Source organism: Octopus bimaculoides, chromosome 1, assembly GCF_001194135.2.
Source record: "Octopus bimaculoides isolate UCB-OBI-ISO-001 chromosome 1, ASM119413v2, whole genome shotgun sequence".
NCBI lineage: Eukaryota > Metazoa > Mollusca > Cephalopoda > Octopoda > Octopodidae > Octopus > Octopus bimaculoides.
The window spans coordinates 154,363,658-154,375,712 of NC_068981.1; the positions used below are offsets into that span (position 1 = coordinate 154,363,658).

At 32.4% G+C, this 12,055-nt stretch overlaps 1 protein-coding gene across 13 annotated transcripts in view; it reads left to right on the plus strand.

Moving 5' to 3' along the window:
* Window positions 1-12,055, plus strand: part of LOC106868432 (supervillin) — a 269,304-nt gene that overhangs the window by 174,695 nt on the left and 82,554 nt on the right. For all 13 annotated transcript variants that reach the window (XM_052971707.1, XM_052971702.1, XM_052971738.1 and 10 more), the window contains one exon: window positions 10,769-10,895. In XM_052971707.1, coding sequence (XP_052827667.1) covers window positions 10,769-10,895 — 127 coding nt within the window. The remainder of the gene's footprint in view (window positions 1-10,768; window positions 10,896-12,055) is intronic.

A 12,055-nucleotide genomic window follows, 5' to 3' on the forward strand; every position in this document is an offset into this window, starting at 1 on the left:
CCACCACCACCACTACTACTACTACTACTTCTACTTCTACTACTACTACTACTACTACTACTACAACATTTTTGGTCGCTTAGATGCACTTTAACAAAGCACAGATTCCTTCTTCTAGCCTGCTATTTGCTTCTCTTTAAAAAAAATCTAAAACTCAAAGAAAAATACAGCAAAATAATAACTTAGTAGTTTGCTTCATTCAACTTTTCTTGCCTTAATTTTGGGACTTTTCACATTGATTCAGTCACTAATCATATGTACATTATTTACATTATTTATATTTGGTGGATATTTGTCCTCATCTTGTTTGTTGTTAACACAACTTTTTGGCTGATATACCCTCCAGCTTTCATCAGGTGTCTTGGGGAAATTTTGAACTTGGGTTCTTATTCCTAAGGTATTTTTTGATGTTATTATTCAGGACATTGCTTGGAATCGAACTTGGAATCTTGGAGTTAATAGCCTGTGTTCTTAACCACTACACCATATGCCCATGGGCAATTATGGAGTGAATTTTAGGGCTTATAAATCTAATATTTTCCTTTCCTTCCTTAATACCAGTTCGCATATGCTATTCATATCTTGAAGGAGATATTTGCGAAGAAATGATCAAGATATTTGCGAAGAAATGATCACGAAGAAATGATCAAGCTCAGTAACAATCTATTAAGCAACAACTACCCCAAAAACATACTATCCACTCCAATTATGAAGAAAAGAGAGGATGAAACCAATAAACTGTCCACAGTCTGTCTACCCTATGTGAAAGGCCTCTCCGAAAAGATACAAAAGATTTGTGGCCCATATGACATCAGGACAGTATTCAAGAATAATACAACACTTCGCAAATATCTCCTTCGAGTAGAACCACCAACAGAAGAGAATATGACCAAAAACTGTGTGTACTCCATCCCATGCAGCTGTGGTAGGTTATACAAAGGTGAAACATGTCACCCCCTCAAAATAAGGGTAGAGGAACATCGCAAAGCTGTGACATGAGGAGATATTGATAAATTGGGTATAGCTGATTATGTATGGAAAAATGGATACCCCCCCACCCCTGTGGGATGAAGTTAAAATGATAGACAGAGAACACCACTGGAAAATATGAAAACTAAAAGAAGCAACACATATGCTAGGACACAACAATCTCCTAAGCAGACCAAATGCAGATATGAGTAGCATATGGGAACCGGTTTTCAGGAAGGATAGGAGAATATTAGATTTATAAGCCCTAAAATTCACTCCATAATTGCTCACTGGCATATGGCATAGTGATTAAGAGTGCAGGCTACTAACCCCAAGATTCCAAGTTCGATTCCAGGCAGTGACCTGAATAATAATAATAATAATAATATCGAAAAGTACCTTGGGAATGAGAACCCAGGTTCAAAATTTCCCTAAGACACCTGATGAAGGCTGGAGGGTATATCAGCCAAAATGTTGTGTTAACAACAAGCAAGATGAGGACAAATATCCGTCAAATGTAAATAATGTACATAATTCCTCATCTCTTAAATATAGAACTAATTATATGCTTTAACTTGAAGTCATAAGATTTTATTTGAAAGTACCTATTCACATTAGAAAATCTGATTAAGGTGCAATAAGACTTTAATACTCAACTTTATAGATATATTTTGAACAATTATGATAATTGTCTTAGTTAAAATACTTTAACCCTTTAGCATTTAGATTACTCTGTCAAATGTAATGCTTATTTTTCATATTGTTTTGAATTAAACATGCATTATCTTGTAACTTTGAGATTTGAACGATAGAATGACATTGTAGGGTAGTTGTGATAGGCTGGATCTGTTTGGATGTAAAACAAGCAGAGTATTTGGGCTGAATATAGCCAGTTTAAATGCTGATGGGTTAAACAGATTCCTTTATTACCCTAATAGCTAGTGAATTCAATAAACTAAACTGATCATTGGAAAATAGAAGGATTTTTATTAAAGGCAGTGCCCCATTTTGTCACAGTTCAATGAGTTAAATTAGAAACAACAGGCAAAAAGACTAAAAGAATGCAATAATAATGTAAAAAAAGATATTGCTATAAAAATAAATGTGAAAGAACAAATTTCAATTGTTTGGATGTAAAACTATGTAACTACAACATTGTTCACAGATGAACACTGTCAACCACTTGATTCCAGAATTCCTTTTCCTGCATTGCTCTTGGTTGGTCACTCTTCAGAAAACCAGAGTCTTCAACCAGTTGGTCAATAAATGTCCTGGCAAGATGACTCTTCAGTTGCTTTCCCTGTGTTGGTTCCCACATCAATATTTTAATTCACTACTTCATCTTTGCTACAAAAGGAGAGCCTGGAGAATCTCAGTCTTTTTTTCTTTATGGTGGAGGTAACTCTTGGAAGATTACAGTAATCCCTCACCATATCGCAGTTCACCTATTGCGGTTTAGTATCTAAGCTTACATGGATTCCTCCATGGTGTTGTTTTGCATTTATAATGAAATAAATGTATACAAATTATAAAAATAATTTTAATAATATACCATACAATACTGTTTCTACTTCGCAGATTTTTACCTATTGCGGGGGGTTTTGGAATGTAATGCTTGTGATAGTCAAGGGATTTGTTGTATGGGACTACCATTTAATGTTAAATGCTGCTCTCAGAAGTCTTGTGTATGTTCCAGTTATTTTCTTTCCAGTGCCTTAGCTGGAGTCCATGTAGTGCAATCATATAAGAGCACAGTTTCTGTTGTGCTTGAAAGAAGTTAATCTTAAGCTCTCTGTTTAGATTTGATTTCAAAATGGTGTCCATCTTTCACAGCGCTGCCATGCTTTAGCAATGCAAATTGTGATGCCCTTCTCACTTGTACCAACTCACGAGCCCAAATATAAGAAATCATTTACTTTTTGCAACTTGTATCCATTCATATGAAGGAGTGTGGACCAGTAATAAGGGGATTGCACTTATGATTGCTAGATTGTGGTTTTGATTCCCAAACTCAAACTGCTTCAGTGCTCTCAGCTGTAACCCAGTGACACACCTCATTTCACATTACTCCAGTGTACTCACCTGTAACTCTGCAACAGACTGGTATCCTGTTAAGAGGGAATGTTGGCTTGCCTACCTATCAAACAGAGTGGCATCATTTGAAAGCTAAAACAATTTGTGGAAACACATTGTGACCAACAGTGCATAACCACATCCGATAATCTGGTTGATACTGTGTTACAGTGAGACACAATAAGACTATATAGTCTGAAGTAAAATAGAAATTGATTTATGCATTGAGATATTATTTAAATTTAGATTTTCTTGCATTCATAATGAACATATGTGATGTGCTATCTTGTTTTGTTAAATTATTGAAAATAAATCTTACAATGCCTTCATGAAGCATACTGAAAATGAAGAACATAAATTTGATAGCTTTTGAATGAATGATCAGAAGAATTGTAGAAAGCAATTACAGAACCAAAATGTGAACACATGAAAAATGATATTAAAAGACATGAGGATGTATATATTTATGCATACCTTCCAAAAGATAGATCAAATATTTATCAAATCAACATCACTACATCTAATATGAATGGCAACTTGTTAACAGTTTACTAATGTCATTGAATAATCAGTTGGATAAGTGAAATCTAGGCCATAGCTTAAGATTTGATTGTCACTGTTCCAATTTTAATATCAACACACTTCTCATTTTTATCCTGCCCTTATACTTCAAAATTATTCTGTATAAGGCTTTCTTCTGCTTAGCATTTGTAGAAAGACTGCAATGGAAGAATGGTTTTAAAACTTTACTGCTCAGCCATGGTCCAGGGTTATCTGTTTCTTTATTTTAGAGAAGATGAATGAATAAAGAAAGAGAAACATTAAACAGTGGCATTGAATAACTATCTGATTATAAAGAGAGATATTCTTGAAGAATAAAACAGATTTTTAAAAATTGTTCACTTTCTTATTTATTTTTATGCAATTAAATTTTCACCTTGTATTGTAACATTTGATGTAAAGTTGCTCAAGGATGAAATTTATATTATTTATGAAAAAATTTTTAAGCTATTGAATTTTTTCTTCTTTGCTTACCACTGAAACTATTTTTTGTTTGCTTTGATAACTACAAAATATTTTTAGGCTATATCATTGGAGAAGAATTTAATCTATATTTCTAATAGATTTTATTAGTTTTTTTTCTCTATTATCTGTAGAGTGAAGGTGCATGGCTCAGTGGTTTGAGCATCAAGCTTATGATCGTGAGGTTGTGAGTTTGATTCCCAGACCAGGCTGTGTGTTGTGTTCTTGAGCAAGACACTTTATTTCATGTTGCTCCAGTTCACTCATCTATAAAAATGAGTTGGGACGTCACTAGTGCCAAGCTGTATTGACCTTTGCTTTTCTCTTGGATAACATTGGTGGCATGGAGAGGAGAGGCTGGTATGCATGGGCAACTGCTGGACTTCCATAAATACTCTTGCTTGGACTTGTACCTAGGAGGGGAACTTTATAACTGCAATCTCATGGTCATTCGTGACAAAAGGGGGTCTTTACTATTACTTGTACTAATGGAATTAAATAATTTATGAGGTATTTTAGTTGTATTATAAGTACTATTATTGTTTGAATTGTCCTCTATGTATCTTAGTATACACATACTTTACCATAGATTATTTTAATGGAAACTTTTTTCTCAATTTTAAAAAAGTTTCTAGATATTAATTATTAAAAATATGGTTAAATATTTTTATCAACTATTATTAGTATGTTTTAAAACTTTAGTTGACAATTACATAGTATTATAAGTTGGTAAGTATTTTTAATATTGCAGTTTTTACTTTCTTGTTTATATTGTTGCATTGTGTTAATATTTTGTTGGGAATGCAGTCATTATCATTGTTTCTATCACCGCTGTCCTTGTTGTTCAATTACAATATATTGTCATGTATTGATGGCTGAAGTTTTAAACCTTCAACTGCTTTCTACATTTTCTTGCTTGCAATTTACATCTCATCTTTCCTGCTATTACTAATATTCAAATCATGCACCATTTAAAAAATGATATATTTGATATTTTCATATTTTGCTTGATATTGTCTACTGTATTGCTACTATATTTTTGCCTTGTCTCTTTTTGGTTTAGATCTTACTAGGGTCAACTTTGCCTGTTATTTCTTTGAAGTCAATAATAAATATAAGTAACACACTAGTTTATATTAGGCCAGGATCAGTTCCATTACTGGTGATGGAAACCTGCTACTAGTAATCAGGTAATCCAGTACTATCTGCCCGTTGTCTAATGTTTGGCAACCAGACTGCACCCTTCCACCCTTTATTCTTTTCTACTCTAGGTACAAGGTCCGAATTTTTTGGGGAGGGGGCCAGTCGACTAAATTGACCCCAGTACGCAACTGGTACTTAATTCATCGGCCCCGAATGGATGAAAGGCAAAGTCGACCTCGGCGAAATTTGAACTCAGAACATAAAGACGGACGAAATACCACTAAGCATTTCGCCTGGCGTGCTAACATTTTTGCCAGTTCGCCACCTTCCTTCCACCCTTTATTGGCTTACCCAGTATGGAGAGAGTGTGAGCATCCAGTAAGATTAAAAAGCAAGGCTTGTCAAACACAGATGAGCTCTTTGAGTCAACAGCAGCCATATCCTGTGGATGAGATGGATGCTACCAAGATTACTAAGTCCACTGAAATACTTTGATGGAAGTTAAACAATATCTGACCCTATACTGGACATAAAAGAGAGCCTAAGACCAAGTAAAGTATAAAATATTGCTAAAAAAATTTCAGGTGCCCCATAGTAGAAATTCTATGGGAATGACTTGACTTGAATATGCTAGCAATTATTTTTATTGACTCCCAGATACATCTATAAATGATGACATTGCACTCAAGGAAACAATATAACACCAGCATTATAAACCTGTTAATTTCATGCTAACATGGAAAGTAATTGTCAAAATAAGAATTAAGGGCCTTAAAGAAATTTACCTCTGATTTTCTGGTCAAGAATATTTCATGAATTTTGATTGCATTCTGTTATTAATAATGCTGTTTCTAACTTCTCATGGTCCAGTGTATTTTATGTGAATATTCAGAGCTAAAAGGAAATCTGATCCAGTATCTATGTGCCTTACAATTACAAGTCTAGTACCTCTTTGCATTATGGAAATAGATTATATATCATATAACAAGTTAAATTGAAGCTTAGTAACTTTATATGACTGGGAATGATGAAATTAACTGAACATTACTTTACTGAACCATTGTATACCGTTCTCATCTACACAGATGATATCTTGTATCTTCAAACTAGTATAACATAATGAGATCTAATTTCATTTCACAATCTGTTTCAGAAATAAAGCCTCAGAAACTAATGTATTTCTTACTATTTGTATTTAATATTAAGAATGTTTGATATAAAGGATACATTTCTTATCCTTTTAAAGGAATTACTTTTATTTGCTCCAATACTTTATAGTTTATAAGAATATATTCATTATAGGACTAAAGATAATATTTTTATATTCATAGTTTTCTTTCTTTTCAAGATAGTTTTTCCTTATAGGAAAACAGAATATTAAAAAGTACCACCAACAACAATATATTCATGAACGTATTTATATATCACAAAAAAAGGGCCAAATGAATAAAAAATACTCTACCATTATGCTGATACAATGAAATAAATTGGTTATTTGGGTACTGAAGCATTGCAAATCTAATGTAATAGCTACGTAGGTAGCTGCTAAGATATACTTGAGTAAATCTAACAGAAGGAAGGGCTGGCTAGTTAACTATGAAACAGTTAGAATTACTGTACCTCATTTTCCGATATATACAATCAAGTAGTCGGCATTTTGCCAAATTTTGACCAAGCCCTTCTGAATGTTAGCATTCCTTTCTATATTTAACATTGTTTGCAGGTCATAATTTAAAACATATAAAACTATTACAATAAAAATAACAGACATGTACATGATTTCTAGAGTATCAAATAATTATTTAAATGTAGTGTATGTGTGTGTGTGTGTGTGTGTGTGTGTGTGTGTGTGTGTGTGTGTGTGTGTGTGTGTGTGTGTGTGTTTGTCAATTGACATATATGCCTAGTTCATAATAACTTTTGTGTTATTTGTAAAATACATTTGAAATTCATTCTATAGTATTAGATTTTTATCAAAATGTTTGGCACCCTAGATTCCTCAAATGTTGGATTAATCACCATCATCATCCAGTATTTTAAATCTGGGTTTTGTCCCCGTTAACAGGGGTGGCTGGATCTACGTCAATTTTTCGTTTTCTTCTATACTTTTACTCAGTTTGAAGTATAATTTGCAGTATCTTTCTCAGTAAATTTATGCAAATCACTGTACATATATATAAGAATTGTGTCTAGCTTTACTCTAAAGCAATTTTGGTGCTACAAAAAAGAATATATAAGGCTAACAACCAAAAAGTCCTAATTTTAAGTTGCTTCTCATTTAACTGTCATGCAATTAGAACCTACACATGCAGTCATTTGTGCTGTTAGTCCACACATAAGAAAAGGGATACAAGGTAACCAATATATGTGTTTGTAAAATCTTTTGTTTACATAGTATGACCACTTAGAATAAAATACTCAAAGTATTATTACTGAGTATGAACATTTTGTTGGCTCCACTGTTTTAATTATGACACACACATACAAACATAGGGATATATGTATATATATATATATATATATGTATATGTTTATATACTTGTGTGCACATAAACTTTTGAAATATTTGAAATCTCAAAAGTATAACCTTATAAGTTATTGATTTCTGACACTGGCACAAGTTCAGATATTTACCAGGGACAAGGAATAGTTGATAAACAATCAACCCAGTATATGACTGATAGTTATTTTATTGAACATGAAAGGCAAAGTCAGTCCCAGCAAGATTTATGCTCAGAATGTAGAAGGATGGTTTTAATACTCCATAATTTCTACTATTCCATTCACCTCATTTATAAATTTATAATTTCTTCTTTGTATTCGTCTTGTTCATTGATTTTTATATATTCAATAATGATCAGATTGTTTAGTCTGCTCATTAATCACTGTGTATCTTGTATTATAAAACAACGTTTGCTAAACTAAAAGACATGTACATTTCTCATTAAATCTAAGTTTCATTCTGTATTTGAAATGCTCAGGCCATCAAAAATTTCACATTGTTAGCTCTACACTTTGAAAATCATTGGATTATTAAAAGTGTTGAGAGAAGTAGGATGTGTTATTTAGATGAAGCAACTTGTTACATTGCTGGTTGTCAGATAAAAGGCAAAATTTATTTTGAAAAGGTTTGAAGTGAAAACTGTATCACCATAAAGCTTCTACACCTTTTCTCTCTCAAATTAAAACAACAAAGTTTCGAATCAAAACAAATGAATTATAATTTAAATTTTAGGAACTTTACAATTTAAATCAGATGAACTTTTTATTTAAGTCAATTTAAAATATACGGAAGTCAGTTTAAAACAGAGCAACTTTTACTCAACACAGACAAAAGTTAAAATAAAGTATATGCAGTTAAAAATTTTAAGAGTGAAATTAATTCATAAATAAATGAAAAGGTGTGAACTTTTGTGCCAAAGCACTAATTAAGTTATTTAGTGCAATCATCCATTTTAAAGTCTGATAGGGTAAAATTTGAACATGTGGCTGCTATATCTAGCTGTTTGAACACTCTCATAGAAGTACTCTTGTTTGTTATACTTAGTGATAATACCCTCCCATCATTTTAGTTAACCCATAAACTGTGATAGGCCACCTCAGTGGCCAACGCGATAGTGTGATAGGCCACCTCAGTGGCTAACGTGACAGTGCGATAGGCCACCTCAGTAGCCAACTCGACAGTGCGACAGGCCATGTGTGTGGCCACGGAAGTAGGGCATGATCTGACCTAATTTTGATGATGTATAATGTATGCACACGATACCCTTTCACCCCAGAAAAAGTGTAGTCAATCACAGAAGGTGTTAAGAAACACTGAGTATTTTTTTCGAGTGATAGATCAATGTTGACGTTTACCCAAAATAGGTTCAGCAGTTTGTGTTACATACAACAAAATCCCAGCAGTTTATGGGTTAAGGGTGTACTTAAGTTGTTTTTAACTTTCAGCCCTATTTCTACTATCCTAGAGGACTAATCTTTGTAAGAAGAATGCACATTTTTTGTTTTCTTCTATACTTTTACTCAGCTTGAAGTATAATCTGCAATATCTTTCTCAGTAAATTTATGCAAATCACTGTACAATTGTTTTTAATTGTCAAAACATATTTTATGTTTTTGAGACATTCAAAATCACAATTCTGAAACATTTGGTTTCAGTTTTAATGCACTTGATGGCACAACGATAAGCATATATGTAAGGAGAAATTAATTTTTTTATTTTTAATTCTCTCTTAAAATAGCTGTCTTGTTTTATGGATTTTTTATATATTTGTTTCTTCAATAAAATCCAGGTCAAAAGTTGAGCCAACAGTGTGTTAAATTTAAATGTTCATAAGTTTAAAAAGCAGGCTAAAACATTTTTAGTAAATAGTTTTTTTTTTTTTTTTTGCCTAGTTTCATATAACACTAAATAAGATGTAAGTAATATATACATCTGGAGTGCTTCTTTTTATTCCATTTCAAAAGGGTTTTCTATGAAATTGTCCTATTTGTATTTGGAAAGTAACATGCTGTTTATATGGAGTTGTGCTTAGGCACTTGTATGATAAAAAAAATAAGAAAGGTTAGAACATTACAATTTCATGGAAAATCCTGGATATATGCAAGGTTCTGCATAATTGGTGCCAAAAGATGCAATATATATTTAGCAGAGAAATATATTCTATATCACTTAATGCCCAGTCTATATCTGCTTGCCAATTGAAGTTGATATTTTTACTGATAAACTGCATTTGTAATTAAAAAAAACTCATGAATGCCATTGGTTACTTATCCATCATTTTCATCACCATTCCTTCACATCATCCATGATTGCAGGTATATACTTGCATACTTATGTGAACCCTTGATATGATTTAATTATATAGATCCTAATAATGGACACTGTTACACATAATGAACACTACACACTTTTGAGCATTTTAATTATGTATGCAAACAATAATACATAATCTGTATATATTAACTTTTGGTTACATACCAGTCTTCTATAAAAGTAAAGTCCAAGCTTGGAATGCAAGAAGAAATTACCCATGCCTAAAGTTTTTATTTCTACAACTGAAAATAATGTTACTAAATTGCAACATTTTCATCTATGCTTTAATAAGCATGTAAGAAAAATATCTATAAAAATGTGTAAATATTGCTTATCTTCTGAAGAGAGTTAAATAGAACATTAGAACTTGGCATTGCTTCAGTATGGCCATAACCATAATAAATATAAAATAATGAAAAAAGGTGCTAAAACTTTTCAATTTAAATTTATACTTAAAAGTAAATTTTTGGAATGTGTTTCAATATACAGAACATAATTTTTTTTTATCAAATTCACTTTAGTTGGTATTGAAAATTGATATAATCATAAAGTTGTCATTTGTTGGGTTTAAAATATTCTTTATTTTAATATTTGGGAAATTATTAGATACATGTGTCTTGAATCGCCTTTGTTATCAATTTTTATTTTCCATTTTATCATTTAGTAATTATAATTTTCTCTTGATATTCATTCCAGCTGAAATTTTTCAATTTTTATGTTTTTGTACTATATTTTCTTTTCTAGACAAAGTTTGGCTGATAAAGTAAAACTCTTCTCTTCTACCAAAACATCAACTGAAAAAGCAAACCGTTCTGACGCTCCTGTTATTCGACGAAAAAATCGAAAAGTTGCTTCTCGCTTCAACACTCAGGTATTTAATAATATTTAAATTTGCTACTATTTTTGTTTCCTTTTTTTCAAAACAATTTTTTGATATTTTGATTTAAATTTTAAAAAGAAGCAATAACTAAGTATACTACATGATACATGCTGGGGAAGGTATCTATATTAGATTGTTTCCTGTATGTTTTATGATTCTGATCATGTGGAAGTGCAAAAGTGTAGAAGAATAACAAGAGTGAGACAGATTCAGCAAATTTATGTTATATTATTAATCCAAAGGCTGTGAGCTGGCAGAATTGTTAGCATGCTGGACAAAATGCTTTGCGGTATTTTGTCCGTCCTTGTGTTCTGAGTTCAAATTCCGCTGAGGTCGACTTTGCCTTTCATCTTTTTGGGGTTGATGAAATAAGTACCAGTTATGCACTGGGGTCAATGTAATCTTGTAACCTTGAAGATCATGAGCATAGTGGATGCCCATCTGTCATCGATGATGTTCAGTTAAAGACCGTCATTGAGAAAGATCCACGTAAAACCACTTGAGAACTGGCAAAAGAACTTCAAATTAGCCAGAAAACTGCCTGCAATCCTTTGCATGTGATTGGAAAATCAAAAAAGCTCGATAAATGGGTACCACATAATTTGAATGAAAATCAGAAAATGTGCAGATATGAAATTTGCTTGTCACTTCTCTATAACCAGACCGTTCCATTTCTCGAATGTATTGTAACTTACGATGAAAAGTGGATTCTGTGCAATAATAAAAAAATGTTCTTCGCAGTGGTTGGACCAAAATGAAGCATCAAAAATCTTCCCTAAACCCAAATACTTCAAGAAGAAAGTTATGGGGAGTGTTTGGTGATGTACTGCTGGATTCATCCACTATAACTTCTTAAAACCTAGAAAAAACCATTACTACAGAAACATATTGCCATGAAATTGCCAAAATGAACAAAATACTGCTATTCCTCTGTTCCAGCATGTATCATGTAGTATACTTAGTTATTGCTTCTTTTTAAAATTTAAATCAAGAGAAGAGAGCCAATCATTCTTCATGACAATGCTCGACCACACGTTTCATTAATGACTCTCCAGAAATTGAAGAAACTTGGCTACAAAGTTCTTCCCCACCCAGCTTATTCCCCAGACCTTTTTCCTACCAACTACTACTTTTTCAAGCATCATGATGCT